This window comes from Dipodomys spectabilis, unplaced genomic scaffold (assembly GCF_019054845.1).
Source record: "Dipodomys spectabilis isolate Male_0828 unplaced genomic scaffold, ASM1905484v1 ptg000480l, whole genome shotgun sequence".
In the NCBI taxonomy this organism is placed as follows: Eukaryota; Metazoa; Chordata; class Mammalia; order Rodentia; family Heteromyidae; genus Dipodomys; species Dipodomys spectabilis.
This window is the reverse complement of record NW_024871157.1, coordinates 3453095-3471528: the sequence shown is the minus strand read 5'-3', so window position 1 is coordinate 3471528 and position 18434 is coordinate 3453095. Positions and strand designations below refer to the sequence as shown.

General features: G+C 59.9%; 1 protein-coding gene across 2 annotated transcripts; it reads right to left on the bottom strand.

Annotated features, from left to right (window-relative positions):
• Positions 1-7427: 7427 nt before the first annotated feature.
• Positions 7428-14643, bottom strand: Sdsl (serine dehydratase like). Of its 2 annotated transcripts, none has more exons than XM_042669027.1 (8): positions 14581-14643; positions 11683-11878; positions 11522-11561; positions 10776-10915; positions 10020-10108; positions 9378-9605; positions 8522-8646; positions 7428-7764 (listed from the first exon to the last, which is right to left on the bottom strand). In XM_042669027.1, the coding sequence occupies exons 2-8, from the start codon at positions 11854-11856 to the stop codon at positions 7571-7573; spliced, it is 990 nt and encodes a 329-aa protein (XP_042524961.1). In that variant the 5' UTR covers positions 11857-11878; positions 14581-14643; the 3' UTR covers positions 7428-7570. The 2 variants fall into 2 exon arrangements, with proteins under 2 accessions (XP_042524961.1, XP_042524960.1); XM_042669026.1 differs by having other exon boundaries at positions 11683-11875; positions 14580-14591.
• Positions 14644-18434: the final 3791 nt, after the last annotated feature.

Here is an 18434-nt window from a genome sequence, read left to right as displayed (position 1 = left end):
GGACCCCAGGCCCCCAGGGAGCCGGCACGCTGGCCGGCTGGGGGCGGTTAGGAGGAGAAGGCCCACAGGAAGGGGGGGGGGAGATTTAGGAGGCCTGTCTCCTCCCCTCCCCCCCCACTTGCATAAGTGGAGGTGTGGGGCATGCAGGCTGCACCCCTTCCCGGCTCAGCCACTGCAGAGTTGTAGAAGCAGGAGATGAAATAAAGGCGCACGCGTCCTGGCGTCCTGTGTGTGGGCCAGAGTGTGTGTGTGTGGGGGGGGGGGGTTCTGTGTCCACAGAGTAGGAAGGGTGAGAATGGGGCAAGGGCCTGCGTGGAGGGGACCGGCCGACCGCCTCTCCTCCTCACGTGACCCCCGCAGGGCTGCCTAGAAGTGGGATGAGCCGCGCTGCTCCCTCAGCAGACAGCTGTGTGGCTCCTGGCAGAAACTTTAGAAACTGTGGACATCCAAAAGGCCCCCCTGGGGGCCGGGGGTGACCAGGGCCTGCCTTCCAGCCTTCCAGCCCTGTGCTCTCTCTCCTTGATGGTCTGAAACCCAAGCCCCTTCCCCAGGGCCACTTGCTCCAGGTGGGGGCAGGGGGGGGTCACACAGCGGCTTCCAGATCTGAGATCTGTATCCAGCCGTGACCACGCCCATCCCCCCCCCCCAGCTGATGCGGACAGCACTCCACACCACCGCTGGAAGTCTGTCCCTCAGCAAAGCCTGGCATGCACGTGTGGGGTATGTAAGGTGTGGATGTTTATGTGGGAGTGTAGTTTGTGTGTATGGCATATGTGTGCATGTGTGTTTGTGTAAGGTGTGTGCTGCGTGATGTGTGTGTGTAAGATCTGTGGTAGGTGATGTGTGTATGACATGTGTGTGATGCGTGTCATGCATAGTATGATGGATGGTCGAGTGTGTGTATGCTGTGTAGAACGTGTGGGTTTTTTCCAAGTTGTTTTAATTTATTTATTTACTTATTATGAAGATGATGTATGGAGGGGTCACCATTTTGTAAGTCAGGTAAAGAATACATTTCTTGGCTCACACCTGTAACCCTAGCTTACCAGGAGGCTGAGATCTGAGGATTGTGGTTCAAAGCCAGCCCAGGATGGAAAGTCCCCATGAGACTCTTATCTCTGATTAACCACCAGAAGACATGGGAAGTGGCACTGTGGCTCCAAGTGATAGAGCACTAGCCTTGAGCAAAAAGAGCTCAGGGACAGCGCCCAGGCCTCATGACAGACAAGAAAGAAAAAGGAAAAGGAGTACATTTTGGGGGGGGGGGATGTCCCCTTCTCTCGCTCTCTCCCTGTTTTTCCCTCCCATCTCAATTCACAAACCAAAAGTTCGCTTTCCATCTAGTGTGCTCAGCATAGAGGAGGAGGACAGAGCAGGGAAGGGAGAGGGAGGAGATAAGACAGAGGAGGAGGAGGCAGCCGGAAGAAGGAGGGAGATGGAGGGCCGGGTGGCACCCAGGGGAGATCCAGTCACCCACCCCTCAGACCCCACAGCGGGCGGTCTAGCCCCACCCAGACAGCACATGGGGGCTCCAAAGTGTCCAGGCCCTCTGGGGAGCAGCAAAGGTGAAAGAGTCCCAGTAGACACCCCCCCTCCAAACTCCTCAGTACAAGTGCTTGAGTGTGTGTGCATGCACACATGTGTGCATAGGCTCACGCCACCGACACCCATGGCCCCCCACAGACACCCACCCCCCAGCACCTGTGCACACACACGCATGGACGTCCCCGGACATACTGCAGCCCGTGCACAGAGCAGCACACACAGGCCCCATGCACGTGGGCACGTGGGCCCACGCCACGCAGGCTGGCCACAGGCCCGACTCTGCGGTGGCCTCAGCCTCCATGGGGGCAGGAGAGGCCACCCACCCGCACGGAGCGTCAGAACTCAGGCAGGCCCGGGATCCCCGCACAGCCTCCGCTTATGTCCTGATGACAGTGTGGAAGCAAAGGCCGCCTGAGCATGCATGGCGGAGGGGGCGAAGCGAGGGGCTCTGGGATCTTAAGGCCAGCCGGCTGGGAGCCGGACACAGGCCACACAGTGTCACCCGTCCTGTGCCTCAGTGTGTGCTGCTAGGAAAGGGCTCCTAACAGGGTGGGGGGGAATCCCTCAGTCCGTGCGTGCACGCACGTGCCTCAAGAGGACACAGAAGAGAAAGCCCACCTCCCCCCACAGGCACCCCCATTTCTGCGCGTCATTTTATCTTCCCAGTGCCTGCTGGGTAGGACCCAGGGATCTTGCGGGGAGAAGCCAGACCCCCACCTGCTATGGCCCAGTGTCACCTGTGCCACCAGTGAGGCTCCCAGACGCCAGGAAAGGACATTTATCCACCGATGCCCACAGCCGCTTTCTCAGAGGAGCACGAGAGAGGAGGGCCGTGGGTTAAAATACAGGTGCCCAGGCGCCCCCTGGAGGGCCACAGCAGAGCCCAGGATGCTCCCATGGAGCCAGCCTCCCAGAGAGGATCAGCAGGACCACTTGCCCGCCTCTGCCTCAACCCCAATCTTTGCTTCCGGGACAGGCGCGTCTTCCCACTTCCCTGGTAAGAGGACCAAGGCTTGACTGTGTGCCTGCTGCTCAGGACCACAAGGCCAGAGGGGGCAGACCCAGAGACTGTGGTGCTTGTGAGCCAAAGGCAGAGCACACACACCTGTCTAGTGATACACAAATGCACAGATGGATGGGGGATGATGGAGGGATGGATGGATGGATGGATGGATGGATGGATGGATGGATGGATGGATGGATGGGTGAATGAATGGATGGTGGATGGTTGGATGGATGAATGGATGGTGGATGGTTGGATGGATGAGTGGATGGGTAGATGGATGAGTGGATGGGTGGATGGGTAGATGGATGAGTGGATGGATGGATGGATGGGTGGGTAGTTGGGTGGAGGGATAGATGGGTGGGTGGGTAGATGGTTGATGGATAGATAGACAGATGGATGGATGTTGGGTGGATGGATGGATGATGAATGGGTGGATTGGTGATGAATGGATGGATGGATGGATGGATGATGGATGGGTTGATGGATGAGTTGATGGATGGATAGATGGGTTGACGATGAATGGATGGGTGGATTGATGGATGGATGGATGGATGATGGATTGAGGGATTGATGGACAGTGAATGGGTGGGTGGATGGAAGAGTGGACTGATGGGTGGATGGATGATGGATGGCGAGGCAGGCAGATAGAAAGACGGATGGACAGATGGATGGATGAAATTCCAACACTGTGTCAGAGGCCCTTGAAGGAGTCGCGTGACGAGAGCCAGTTCTCACTGGTCCCTCCCTGGGTTTTGCTCCAGGCTTGGCAGCACTGAGCCCAGGACGTCCCGGCCGCGTCGCTCTGCCCCTCCCCCTCCAGTAATGGATCTGCACATCGCCTCCCAGCTCCTCATCACCTGCATTTATTACCATTTGAAAGTAAAAGACCTTCAGCGGGGCGGGGAGTGGGGGGGGGGAATACTCCAGGACACGCAGGTGGGGTTAGCCCCGCGGTAGCTGTCCCCTCCGGCTAGGCCCCCACGGGCCGCCGCGCTGGCCTATGCTGGCCACTGAGACCACAAGCACCCCCCCCCTCGCCGCCCGCCATTCTCTCCTGGTGCCTGCAGCCTCCTGCCACACACACACACACACACACCCCTGGAAATAAACACCCCAGTGAGCACAAGGGCCCAGCTCCGTGCTCAGGACTAATATTTAAAATGCAGAATGGCTGTGGCGGGCATCCGCTCCCAAGTCTTGTCGTGCAGTAAAAAGATATGAACAGAATAAATTATGTCTCCAGCTCCGATGATGAGGACGCCGTCCCCTGACCGGAATGCTAAGTCCTGCCTCCCTCCGAGCCCCGCATACGGCTGATTTATAGGAGCCGGGCGCCTCTCCGCCTATCTGTCCTGCTCACTGAAGTGGCCGTTTACCCTTCCTCCACCATTAGAGTCGCGGCCGATGGGCCATTTGTGTGACAGGGGGCCACCTCCCTCATCTCTCTCTCTCTCACGCCAGGGCTCAGGTCCGTCCCCTCCTGCCTGGACCCCCCAGCACCTGCCCGGCGGGGTCCTGAGGGGGGTGTTGGGGGATTTCTGACTAGCTCGCTACAAGCAAGAGCATTGATCTTGCTTTGTGAGTCTTAGAATGTTCCAGTGTAGGGCCACCACGACCTACATCAACCAGAGAAAGGACACAAGGCCTGGGGAGCACTGGGGTCAGAAACCAGACCCTGCAAGTCCCTTGTTATTCAAAATGGGGTCCCCCCCCCCAGACCAGCAGCCGCTAAAGCAGTGTCTGGTTAAAAATGCAGTGTTGGGGCTGGGAAGGTGGCTGGGTGGTAGAGGGCTTGCCTAGCATGCAGGAAGCCCTGGGTTCGATTCCTCAGTACCACAGACACAGACAAAAGCCAGAAGTGACGCTGTGGCTCAAGGGGTAGAGCACTAGCTTTGAGCAAAATAAGCTCAGGGACAGCGCCCAGGCCCTGAGTGCAAGCCCCGGGACCAGAAAAAAAAAAAATCAATGTTCTACAGTGGTAGACACAGTAGCATATGCCTGTAAGCCTAGCACAAAGCAGGCTGAAGCCAGTCTGTGGTACATAAAGAGACCCTGTCCAAGCTACTGGTAGCTCACGCCATTCATCCTAACTACTCAGGAAGCTGAGATCTGAGGACCGTCGTTCAAAGCCAGCTCAAACAGGAAAATCCACAAACTCAAGGCACAGAGCACTAGTCTTGCGCCAGATTGCTAAAGGACAGCACCTAGGCCCTGAATTCAAGCCCTAGCACTGGCACACACAAAAAAGAGAGAAAACGATATAAAACAAACAGACCCTTTCCTGTCCACTCCTCTGTCCCTCTAAAAGGAGAAACTTTGCTATTTGTTTTTCAAACATTTGTTTTGTTCTTTAGATCTTTGGGGGGGGGGGGGAAGGCAATCAGTTTTGGACTTAAAATAAAAAATGGCAGGCGCGGGTGAACTTGACGCTCTGTAATGAATGGGGCGGCTTGTAATAGGATTCTCCTGCCCACAGTGCTCCCAGAAAACACCTTTTTACATATGATATTGCCCACGCTGGACTGGCAGAGGGGTGATTTATGGGGTTCCTTGCTCCAGAAAACCCCTCCTGGGCTTGCCTGGCCTGCAGAATTTATCAGGGAGTTTGGAAGGAAGACAAGAAAGCTACTCGCGACATTTTTGGTGGAGATTTAAAAAGCACAAACACTGAGAAGGGAGAGGCCAAAGGGACCAGAGAGGGCGAGGGGTCATTTAGACCAGCGGGGCCAGAGACGGAGGCCCTGCCCTGCGAAGGGGCGCGGGGCAGGAAGGGAGGAAGGCCAGCCAAGGCACCAGCTCCGGGGGCATCTGGGCTGGGAATGGCCAAGGATGGCCTTTAAGAGCGGGGGGGGGGGGGGGGGGGCGGCTGTTTTTGATCTTGTGTGTGTGTGTGTGTGTGTGTGTGTGTGTGTGTGTGTGTGTGTATGCGCTCTACCACTTAAGCCACAGCTCCAATTCTGGTTTTCTGGTGGTTCCTTGGAGATCCAAGTCTCAAGGACTTTCCTGCCCAGGCTGGCTGTGAACTAGGATCCTCAGGTCTCTGGCTCCTGAGCCAAGGGTGCCCAGACCCACCTCCTGTCACTAGAACATCAAACAATACGTCGCTAGTCGTAAGTGACTGAGTCAGCCAGGCCTCCTCCCTGCAGGGACGCTGGGAAATGGGTGTCAGGTAGGCACGCACACCTGCAGCCCCCAGGCCTGGCTATGCAAACACCAGAGGCCAGAAAAGGCAGAGGCAGAAAGTGGCCTCCCCCCACCCCCCCCAGCCACACCTATCTTCTCTGCAGGGCCTGGGCCTCCCCTCCCTCCTCTATCCCCAGCACCCCTCCCGGCGCCCTGCATACCTTGGGTGCCAGCCAGAGACGGTTGATCTGGGCTCCCTGTCGTGTGTTATGAGGGACAGCTCAACAGTCTTCTTATCTGCAGCTCCGGGGAGCAGGAGGAGAGCAAACACAGGTGACTCGTCTCCCACAAGGCAGGGCTGCCTGGGAGATGGACACCTGGCCTGGGCAGACTCTGCTCCCTGCCTGGAGACGCACCTATGGAGGAGAACGCTGCTAGCTGGGGCAATCCTGGGAGGCTTCCCGGAGGAGGCTGCCTTTTCAAGCTGGGCTTTGAAGGCTGTATAGGATCCTGCAGCGCAGAGCACATGGCAGGCTGGAGTGAAGGAAAGCGGGCAGAGCATCTAAGGGATGGACAAGCATTTGATGTTTAATATAAGGGCCCCAGACTGGGGAGGCGGGAAGGCTCAGCGCCATTCTCCTCGGTTTCCCCATCTGAAAAAGAGGAATCATTTTAGCACCCACCACAGGAGCTCTTCTGGGACCCAAGGACTGTGAAGGTCCATGGCACACCTTAGGTGTCCCCTGTTCCCAGAAGTTGGGGTGCTCAGGAGCTAGAACCGACAGCCGTGCAAAGACTATGTGCGAAGCCCACAATGAAAGTCATCCGTGGGCCCACTTCACAGCTGAGAACACAGAGGCGGTGAGCAGGATCCCCAGGCTGCAGTGTCAGGACAGGTCGGGCTCAGGTCTGGCTGTATCCAGCTCATAGCGTCATTGTGGCCTGAAGTCCTGGCATCCACAGGTGCAGCACCCCGGGAAGCAGGCTGGGTGCGGGGAAAGGAGGGGCCCGTGGGAGAGGGAAGCAGGCGGGATGTGACCAGTGAGTCTCTGGCATTGGGAAGCAGAGAGAGGCCCAGAGAGGGAGTGCACGTTCCTGGAAGGTTACACAGCCAAGGAGAGTCAGGGAGCCGAGCTGCACGGAGCCTGGCCTGGGCCTGGCGGGAACCCCACACTCTCAGCGTCTCCTGGCAAGGCCGTGAGGGAGGGTTCGGAGGGGCTTCTCCATACCAAGGCCCCCCTGGATCATGGGCCCAGGCACCCCCAGCTGGGAGGAAGTCCCCTGGGGGGAGCAGAGCCAAGGGGACCCCCGGGGCGCAGGCCTCTGCCCCAGCTGCCCGCCGGCTCCGTGGGAGGCACGTTGCTGCCCCCGTGTGGCCGTAGAGAAGCGGACCGCACATCCTGGCTCCCGAGGGCTCCCAGGCTCCTGGTGGGGTCCCACGGCCAGCTGGCACCAAGGCCTGGGAGCCTTCCGCCAGGTGACCCCGGCCCGGTCCACACCAGGTGTGGAGGGGGAATGGACACCAGGCCATGGGAGGGCAGAGGGAGACACAGGAGGAAAGTTCTGGAACGTTCAGGTACTTAAGTCCATAAGGAAATGGAGGTCATCCTCTCCAGCCCAGTCCTGGTTGAAGTGTCCCCCTGGCTGCCTCCCCCGTCCCCCAGCTCCCTAGGCCGGGCCTGGTGCCTGTGTGGGACCCCAAGTCGCCTTGTCACACACGGGACCCGGAGAGGTGGAAAGACAGGACCACGAGACGGCTCAGAAGGGTTTATTGGCCACACTGCAGGGGCAATCCAGGAGGGCTTCCTGTAGGGGGAGGCCCCAGCACGGGGCTGCCCACTGGCCTCCGCGGGACCAGGGACTCTGCTGTGAGTGTCCCGGGGGTCTCTGGGGCCTTCAACTGAGGCCCAACTGGGCTTTCAGCGCCTGCAGCTGCCCGCTGTCGATGCTGTTGCCTCCGCAGACGATGACCACGACAGAGGCCAGCGAGGGGCTCAGGCGGCCCTGGGCCTGCAGCTTCCCCAGCAGGCCCGAGTAGACGGCAGCCAGGGCCGCCCCGCAGGCCGGCTCCACCAGCATGCGCTCGTCATCTGCAGGCAGCGGGGGGCGGGGGGGGGGCACGGCTCAGCAGGCTCCTGTCCTGCAGCCGTCCGTCCGTTCTTCTGCCCATCAGTCCATCCAGCCCACAAGCTAGCATGTCTGACATCAGCCTGACCACCCATCACTAGACTCTATCCATCCACCCACCACCCACCCACCCACCCACCCATCCACCCATCCACCCATCCATCCATCCATCCATCCATCCATCCATCCATCCATCCATCCATCCATCTAACTACCAATCCATCCATCCACCCATCCATCCATCCACCCATCCATCCATCTATCTACCCATCCATCCATCCATCCATCCATCCATCTACCATCCATCCACCCATCCATCCACCCATCCAAACACCCACCCATCCACCCATCCATCTATCCACCCATCCACCCATCCATCTATCCACCCATCCACCCACCCACCCATCCATCCACCCATCCAACCAGCCACCCATCTATCTATCCATCCACCAGCCAGCCCCTATCTATCATTTTATTGTCTGTCTGTCTGTCCATCCATCAGGACATCCATTGATCAATATATCAGTGCTTTCACCCACCTATCCACCCATCTCCCCATCCATCAACCTATTTGTGAGTCCTCCCTCCCTCCCTCCTTCTCCTGCTCCTGGCTATCCATCATCCACCCTCTCCACACACTCACACACGACCCCGTTCGTTGAGCAAACATTTATTACCTGCCCACTCCCTGCCGGGATGGGGGGCGGGGCGCTCACTCACCCAGGAATCTCTGCACAGCGCTCACGGCCTCTGCATCCTCCACCACCTCGGACACGACCTGGAACTCCTGCGCACACTCCAGGGCCCGAGCCATCACCGTCTTGGCGCCCAGGCTTTTGGCCACACTGGGGGGTGGGGAGGGAGACGGGGAGCAGAGAGGAGCTGGCCCATCGGCCTCTGCCCGCCTGGCCTCTGTCCTGCCCACCCTGGGCCCCCACACACGGAGCCTGTGCCCCCGTCCTGCAGCCTGCGGGGGACAGTCTTTGGCCCCGAAAGCCAGTGTGTCATTTTGTGCAGTGACAGCCCCTGTCAGAGCAACCTTCTGATCAAGAGTTCCACCTGCGCCAGCACCGGGGGCTCAGGCCTGTCATCCTAGCCACTCAGGAGGCTGAGATCTGAGGATCACGGTTTGAAGCCAGCCAGGGCAGAAAGGTCCCCACGTGAGACTCTTATCTCTAAGGAACCGCCAGAAAGTCAGTAATGGAGCTGTGGCTCAAACTGGTGGTGTGCTAGCCTTGAGAAAAAGAGCTCAGAGACAGCGCCCAGGCCCTGAGTTCAAGCCCCACAGCTGACAGAAACTGAAAGAGTGCCATGTGGTTTCCCGTTGCTTCTTGTTGCTTGCTTATTGCTCCCCGGATTCCTCGCAACGCCCCTGCGCCTCCGTAATGTCACCGAGGATTGTGCTTTAACCGAACTGCATCGTTCCTCTCCTTCTAGTTGCAGTGCTAGAATTGAACTCGGGACACGCCCTTGGCCTGCGCTCTCGCTAAACTTAGATCTTTGTTACTGCGGTCGGAACTCCAGGGACAAGGGGAAACATTGGGGTGACCCCCGCCCCTGCCCCCCCCCGGCCCACCTGGATATGCTGGGCAGTGTGACCAGCTGGCCGGCCTCCAGGGCCGCGTGGAGGCTGTGGGCGCCGCGTGTCTCCATGGCGACGATAGGCACGTGCTGCCAGCCCACCGCCCGCAGGCCGGCCGCCACCCCCGCCAGCAGCCCCCCGCCCCCCACCGCCAGCACCAGCGCGCCGGGCGGGGTCTTCAGGGCCGCCTGCAGCTCCAGGACCAGGCTGGCATGGCCTTCCCTGCGGAAATAGGGGGGCGGGCGCTGTCCCCACTTCTCGACTCCTCCCCTTAGAACCCCTTCCCCAGAGAGGCTGACGCGGGAACTTTCTGGGACCCCCACCTTTGGATAGAGGGAAGCTCAGAGGTTTTTCTTTTTTGTCAGTCATGGGACTTGAACTCTGGGCCTGGGCGCTGTCCCTCAGCTCTTCAGCTCAAGGTGAGCGCTCTACCCCTTGAGTCACAGCACCACTTCCAGTTTTCTAGTGGTTCATTGGAGATAAGATCTCATGGACTTTCCTGCCCAAGCTGGCTTTGAATCGTGATCCTCAGATCTCAGCCTCCTGATTAGCTAGGATTACAGGCGTGAGCCACCGGCGCCCGGCACACTCAGAGGTTTATTGGGGTCTGGGCGCTTCCGGGGGACCCAGCCTTACCAGATCAGCGGGTGGTCAAATGGGGAGACGTACACCCAGCCGTCCCTCCTGGCCAATTCCTGTGCCCTGGTGTTGGCTTCATCCCACACCTGAAAAGAAGACAGGAGCTGGGGCCTCTGGAGGCTGGAGCGGAGGCTGGAGGCTGGAGGCCGGGGTCTCCACACTGCACGTGGCCTGGCCAGGCCTGGGGCATGGCACTCATTCCCAGCCAGAGGGAGGGCAAAGCAAATGGCAGTGCAGCCCGCCCTCCCTCCGTCCCTCCCTCCCTCCGTCCCGCCCTCTCCTCGTCCTGTGGCCCCCCCCCCAGCTCACACCCAAGTTGTTCTCTGCTGGGACAGGCAAATCACAGGTCCCAACTCTCAACACCTGGCTCCTCAGCCCACCCCTCTGAGGACACCACACAGTCCAGGCCATTGTTCATGGAAAGGAGAGGAAGCCGTGCTCTGCAGCTCACGCCTGCCATCCCAGCCACTCAGGAGGCTGAGATCTGAGGGTCGCAGTTCAAAGCCAGGAAACGTCTGAGATTAATTCATCACCAAAAAGCTAGGAGTGAGTGGAGCTGTGGTTCAAGTGGTAGAGCACCAGCCTTGAGTGGAAAAGCTCAGGAACAGCACCCAGGCCCTGAGTTCAAGGACTGGCGCTCTCTCTCTCTCTCTCTCTCACACACACACACACACACACACACACACTCAGGAAAAGGAAGCAGATTTCCTGAGGACGGGGAGGGGGGAGAGTCCCCTCCTCTCGGGGCCTCACCTTTCCGGTCACCTGGACCTCCGCGCCCTGTCCCCGCAGCCTCTGTATCACCTGCGGGGCGGAGGACTCGGGGAGCACCACCGTGGCGGGGATGCCCAGCTTCTGAGCGGCGTAGGCAGCGGCGATGCCCGCATTGCCCCCTGGGAAGACGTGGGGGGGGTGAGTGACTCCACTGATGAGCCCTCCCCCTGCATTGCCCTCCCCCTCCCCCTCCCTCTAACCCAACAGAAAGAACGGTAGAACGGTTCTTTCTCCTGGGACTCCCGAGGGGCGACTTGGCCGCGCTGTGAGGCCCGGGTGAGAATCAAGCGAATGGAGGAGAGAAGAACCGAGAGCGGAACTGCAGAGGCCGCTCCTGGATCCAGCCGTGCCTGAACGCCGCTCATCCCATCGGGAGTCACAGTTCCTGAAGCCTAGCGCTGACACCTACACCACTGGGGTTTCCGTCACCCGTGGCCACCACAAGTCCTGGGTTACGGGAAGAGGACTCGGAGGGGACAAGGATGTCTGAGGCCATGAGCTGCCCAAGCCGCCTTTGCTTTGCTCATCTGCCTACTCCCCCCGCCCCCAAGACAGTCTAGGTATGGAACCAAGGCCGGCCTCCGATTCACAGTCCTGCTTCTTCTCGCAGGCTGGGGCTGGGCTGCGCGGGGTGGTGACACACTGGGCTGAGGTCGGGCTTCACAAGGGGACCAGCCAGCTCCCCGCCCCCCCAACCCCCATCAAGCAGGGAGCAGAGGGGTCACCTGAGGAGCAGACCAGGTGTTGGCACCCCTTCTTGGCCATCTAGAAGAGAAGCACAGAGTTGGGGCTCACCAAGCGGGGCGCACTTAGGCCCCATCCCACTGGGTGCCCCCGGCCCTTTGCACGTCCCCTGGGACCTCACGCCCGCGTGGCTGTGCCTCACCTCCTGGCAGAAATGCCCGATGCCCCGGATCTTAAAGGAGCCAGCCGGCTGCACGTTCTCACACTTGAGGAAGACGGCGGTGCCCGCCAGCTGGGACAGCGCCCAGCTCTCCAGCAGAGGCGTGGTGACGTGGAAGGGCTCGGCCCCGGCCCTCCCCACCAGGGCGCCCTCCATCCCCGCGGCCAGGCCCGGGGACCTGCGGGGAGGACACGGGTCAGCGGGTCACCGCGGGAGACCCAGGACAGGCGAGGGGCGCCGTTTCCCATGTGCAGGAGGTCAGGGCGGCACAGAGCACAGAGGATTCGCTCGGCCGCCATTTACACACACACCTGGGAACACAGCACGCGCGTGCACTTATGAAGACCAGGAAGAGGAGGGGGGAGAGGAGGGGGAGGGGAAGAGGGAGGAGAAGGGGGAGGAGGAGGAGGTGAAGGGGGAGGAGGAGGTGAAGGAGGGGGAGGAGGGGGAGGAGGAGGAAGAGAGGAGGAGGAGGAGGTGAAGGAGGGGGAGGAGGGGGAGGAGAGGAGGGGGAGGAGGGGGAGGAGAAGGGGGAGGAGGAGGAGGGGGAGGGGGGAGGAGGGGGAGGAGGAGGAAGAGAGGAGGGGGAGGAGGGGGAGGAGAGGAGGGGGAGGAGGAGGGGGAGGAGGAGGTGAAGGGGGAGGAGGAGGAGGTGAAGGAGGGGGAGGAGGGGGAGGAAAAGGAGGAGAGGAGGGGAGGAGGAGGGGGAGGGGAAGGAGGAGAGGAGGAGGAGGAGGAGGAGGGGGAGGAGGAGGAGGAGGGGGAGGAGGGGGAGGAGGAGGGGGAGGAGGGGGAAGAGGGGGAGGAGGAGGGGGAGGAGGGGGAGGAGGGGGAGGAGGGGGAGGAGGAGAAGGAGGAGGGGGAGGAGGTGAAGGAGGAGGGGGAGGAGGGGGAGGAGGTGAAGGGGGAGGAGGTGAAGGGGGAGGAGGAGGGGGAGGAGGAGGGGGAGGAGGAGGGGGAGGAGGAGGGGGAGGAGGAGGAGGAGGGGGAGGTGAAGGAGGGGGAGGAGGGGGGAGGGGGAGGAGGAGGAGGGGGAGGGGGGAGGAGGAGGAGGAGGAGAAGTTGTTCCAGGCGGGGTCCCACAGGGGAGGGGTCAGTGGAGCTTGGGCGTCCTGGGGCTATCGGGACATACAGTGACAGGGCTTCACTCAGGAGTGATTTAGGGGCACGTCAGGAAAGTCCTCTCTGGGAAGAGAAACTTTTCAAAGACTTTGTGCCAGACATAGCGGCTGACACCTGGAATCCTAGCTGCTGGGGAGGTGGAAATCGGGAGAATCATGGTTGAAGGCCAGCTCTGGCCAAAAAGAAAAAAAGCGAGACTCCATCTCAACCAAGTTAAAAAAACACCGGGTGCAGCAATGTGTGCCTGCCATTCCAGCCGCGAGAGGCATACACAGAGAGATTCTTACCGAGTTTCTTCCTATGGAATCGAACTCGGTCCCCAAGCGCACCGTTCACAGTTCTAATGATCTCATGAAGCACGGTAAGTGGTTGGTTCTGTGATGGGGGAGGAGGGGCTGAAGCTTTTAGGTGTTTACATTTCGATGTGTCTTTGTACCCGAGGGGTCACCCAGCGTCTCCACTGTGCTTGGACAAAAGCCCCCAGCTCTGGGGCTTTGGGCAGCGAATGGCACGGGTCCTTCTGATTGGCAGGCAGATAGCCCAATCCACACTCTGGATCTCTACGTTCTCAAAAGGGAGGGTTAGAGCGGGGCCACGGGGAAAGGCGTTTCTGAGTGGAGCCGCAGCGGCAGGGAGAGCCAGACGGGTCACTCCTGGACAGGTAAGCGAGCAGGTGGATGGACGAGGGGAGAAGGAAGATAGGAAAGAGATGAACAGGAGGAAAAAGAAAGCAAGTAAGCCCTGGGCCGGCCCAGGCAGGTCCAGTACCAGTCACGAGGGGGCACCACCCCTCCCCACGGCCCACAAGCCTGGACCTCACATCCGTCCTCCATCAGGGGAAATGGGGTTGGGGGTCTCCTGCCCCTCGATCTGCCCCTGGCCCTTGTCAGCGCAGAACAGGGCCTGTCCAGGCCAGACACACCTGGGCAGCCTCTACGGGGGCTTCTGTGCCGGGAGACCCCCAAGAAACAAGAACCTCCCCATCCCCCACCCCTAATGGGGGGCACAGACACCAGACTCCGCCCTGGAAGATGAGTGAGCCAGGCAATGGGTACAACGGGTAGCCGTGCCGGGCCCAGTGCCAAGCCGGTAGGCACTCACAACGGTGCCAAGATAAGCCCTGTGACTCCCTGAATGCCAGCCAAGGTCACGCATCTAGAAGCTTCCAAGATGACTTCGACCCAGGCAGAGTCCAGGGCGGCCATGTCTCCTGTCCGATCAGCGAATGCATTCATCTTGCTAAGGCTGCGGGTGTTTGATGCTAAGCCGCCTCGGGTGCTCTACCCAGCCCACAGAGATGGAGGCCCTCTGTCAACGGAACAAGGCCCTGGCACCCACAGCGCGTGCGTGGAGGCCGGGCCGGGCTGGGCATAGGGCCTGGGCCAGTGTGGGGAATGGAGAGCAGCCCGGCCCTCCCTGCCAGGGGACAGGGCTCCGGCCTCAGCCCTGCTGCTCTCTGCCTTGCTGGAACTTGTGGACAGCGTGATCAGGATGCCCGTGCTGGGGCACTGCTGCCACTCTCTGCCCACCTCCCTCATCCCAGGCCTTACCCAAGGCCACCTGTTGCCCACCCTGGACCAAGGCTAGAAAGAATGCAGCTGCCCCAGGCTGCCCTGTGGGCCCCTGGAGAGACTGGGCACTCGGGTCTCCGTGCAGCCTCCTCCCACAGGCCTCTGGGCTGGATCAGTGTCCCCATGTCCCCAGGGGGGCTCAGCCCCTCCCCCCTCAGCCTGACCCCCACTGGACCAGGCCCCTTACCTCCCACCCCACAGTCCAACAGTCCCTGCGTTCCTGTGTCTGGGCCGGCTGGGCCGGTGTTCCTTGTTCCTCCCTCCTCCAGGGCGGGACTCTGGCCTCAGCCCCTCCTCCTGGGTTAAAGGGACAGCGAGGAGCCCTGGGAGAGGAGGGGGGACCTCAGGGAGGATTTGATCCTCTGTGCTGGCTCCCAGACACTGCTGGGGTTCTTAGCCCAGCACTGGAAGCTCACACCTGTGATCCCAGCTACTCAGGAGGCTGAGATCTGAGGATCCAGCGGGAAAGGCTGTGAGACTCTTGGATTAACCACCCAAGGCTGGAAGTGGAGCTGTGGTTCAAATGGTAGGGCGCTACCCTTGAACAAAAAGCTAAGGGACAGTGCCTAGGCCCTGAATTCAAGCCCCAGGACCGGCACAGAAAGGAAGAAAGAGAGAAAATAAAAGGACAAAAGACGAGAAAAGAAAGGAGGGAATGGGGGCGGGAGGGGCTGGGGGCCTGGCTCAGTGGCAGAGCACCTGCCTACGACGTTCAAGGTCCTGAGTTCAAGCTCCAGCACTGTTAAAACAAAACAAAATAAAGAACACAGAAGAAATTATTGGACACCTACATGCACCAACCCTGGGACCTTCAGCCACAAACAAGATAGCCCGTCCTGCCCCGCCCAGGCTGGCGGGAGGGGGGGGGGGAGGGGGAGGGTCTGGCCCCATGGGAGGTGGGGCGGGGCCTGCAGGCACACACGTGTGCACAGCAGCTGGGCCTGGCACGGAGCAGCCACGGCGGGCGAGCCAGCAGGAGGGTTTAGGGTTGGAGAAACGGGCCTAGCGGGGAGAGCAGAGGGCAGGGTTATTGGTGTACAGTCTGAGTCTCACCCAGGGGTTCCGGGTGAACAGCACCCAGACCACGCCCTTCCCTCGTCCAACCTCATCCCACCCCACCTCCAGGCCTGTCTCCCTACCTGTGAAATACAAAATGAGACTCAAGAAAGATCTCCCAGCCAGGCCCCGGTGGCTCACACCTGGCATCCTAGCTACTCCGGAGCTGAGGATGGCAGTTCAAAGCCAGCCTGGATAGGAAAGTCCCTGAGACTTTCGAATGAACCACCAGAAAGCCGCAAGTGGCGCTGTGGCTCAAGTGGTAGAGCACTAGCCTTGAGCTGAAGAGCAGAGAGACAGCGCCCAGGCCCAGAGTTCAAGTCCTGCCCCACAACCACCAAAAAAATAAAGAAAGAAAGAAGGAGCTGCCAGCCCAGGGCAGACGCTGTAGGTTTGATGACTGACTCGTGGACCCCTCGGGTTGGCCATGACCCACGTTGGGGACTCTGCCCTCACACTGACCATCCACCCATCCTTGGCAGGAACTCTGCCCCAGACGGGGCACTGGTGGTAAAATGGGGTTGGGTGATGTGCCCTGAGCTGGCCTCCAGCTTGGAGAGAAAGAAAGACACAAGCGACAAGGTGAGATCCCGGCGGGCTGCCCGGAGGAGGCCAAGGCTCAGCACACGGCTCAGCCTTGAACAGGAAGCATAATAGTTGGCACACCTTGCATATTGGGGGGGCGGGGGGAGAGGGAGACCCGATCTTCTAACCAAACATGACAGAGCTTTTATGCCCCAGGAATTAATTAAAACACAAATCCTAGGCTCCGATACAAACAGGAGTTCTGGCACTTCCTGGCTGTGCCAGAGAGGCTGATTCACTCTCCAGAGGCCACACAGCAGTGGCAGAGCCAGGGTTCCGAGCCCAAGCTTCCCGCAGGCAGGCAGGCAGGGGTGAGGCAACCCCGGTCACTGAGCGTGTTTGTCACCCAGCCCCTGTCCCTGACGCCTGGGGCCACCAACGAGCCACCCTGACCTGGGCCTGTTACTTATTAACCTTCATCCTCACCCTCAGCTGCAGAGCACTGGGCAGGGAGAGCCCTGGCTTTCACTTGGCCTCTGATGTGGGGTAGGGGGCTCCCCTAAACCATCCACCCCCCCTGGGAGTTAAGCCAACAGCCAAATTTCCCAACACTCACAGCGCAGTACCCCCTGCCAGCGTAGTGCCTCTCCAAGCCTAACTTCAATCACCCCAGACCAGACACTGAGGCCGGGACCTGTGGCCACCAGTCCCCAGTGACTGTCCAGTGGCTGCCCGGGGGTGGGGAGGGGGCCTTCAGCCCAGCCACAGGCTTGAGGAGCCGGGGGAGGGGCAGCCCCCCCCCCCTGCTTCCCTCCCCAGTACCACAAGAAGTAAAAGGAAATTGCTACTCCCAAAATCTGGGTGCCTCGGAGCCTGGGACCCCTCAGTCATGCTTTATGACTGGGAAACCGGAGCCCAGGGAACGGAGGAGGGCGTCTATGTGCAGTCTTGAGGACAGGGGCCGCTCTGGTCCTGGGTTCCGGAGGCTGGGATGAAGCCATTATTTCTCAACCCAGCAAATGGCTTGAAGCCAGGCTCTGGGCAGGCGGGGAACTCCTGCAGCCCAGCTCTGTCCCCTTCTGGGCTGAGCCCAGTAAACAGTCAACAGAGGCCATGAATACCCAGCAGGCCTTTTGAAACTGTCAGGCTGGTAACACAAAGTTAAAAGCAGCTAGGCACATGCCTGTGATCCAGGTCAGCTGGGCTCTAGAAGATGTTCTTAAAAATAAAAAATAAAGCCCGGCACTGGTGGCTCATGCCCGCCCCTAATCCTAGTGACTCAGGAAGCTGAGAACTGAGGATCGTGGTTCAAAGCCAGCCTGGGCAGGGAAGTCTGTGAGACTCTTATCTCCTCCAGCAAACCAGAAGTGGTGCTATGGCTCAAAGTGGTAGAGTGCTTCGCCTTCAACAAAAGAGCTCAGGGACAGAGCCCAGGCCCTGAGTTCAAGCCCCAGGACTGGCACACACACATACACACACATTAGTGGAAAAGTCCTGCCCACAATCCACTCTCTAGCAGCCTGCTGCTGGCCCGTGGGGACTGCTGAGATCTTCAAGTCTGAGAAGCATGGGAAGTTGTGGGCTTTGGGTCTTGTTTTGTTTTTTTCTCTCTTAGTTTAGGCTTCGACAGCCACAGGTGAAAAAGAAGCAGCTGCTGTCTTCCAAGCCCTGGTATAAGAGTTGTCCAACGCGTGTGGGCCACGTGACCCAGCACGGGGTCATCACCAGGCGAGTCTGCAGAGCTTTGGGTGTTGAGCAGTGATTTCCACACGCTGTCACTATCACGCCTAAATGACACGCAGGCAGACAGAATTACCAAAACAGGAACGGCCAGTACCCAGAACAAACAAGACGGTGCAGAGTACAAAGGAGCATAACTTCAAAATCACCCCACACACCCCCAAACAGAAAACTTCACCCTGGAGAGACACGACAAAACCCCCTCTGAGCCTAGGGACCCTGGACGGGGCAATGTGGGGGGGATCAAAGGTGATATTCTCCTTCTGTGGCCTCCCCAGAGCAGAGAGCTCCAGGCACACCCCAATCCAGCACCTGGTCACAAAACCATAACCAGTGCCGTCACGGCCTACCTCAGTCCAGGACCAGGGACGTCCCAGCCAGGGGCACTGTGGAAGGCTGCGTCCACTGAGATCCTGGGACAGGAACGAGGGAGACCAAAGGAAACTAGGCTGGAAGGAAGTGAGGACATCAGGACATAGACTTAGTTCATTAGTGGAGTTCCTGGAAGGTGGTGATATTGGGGTCCCTGGGACAGGGATGGGGGGGGCTCACATCATCATCTTCGCATCTTCTGATTCCAAAGCTGCTCCAGGACCCAGGGTGGGGCCAGTGCTAGAGTCTGTGCTGCAGGCCCAGGTTCCAGTCCCTGCCTGCATCCTAGCTGCTCTGGTGGCTGAGAGCTGAGATCCAGTTCAAAGCCAACCCAGGCAGAAAAGTGCC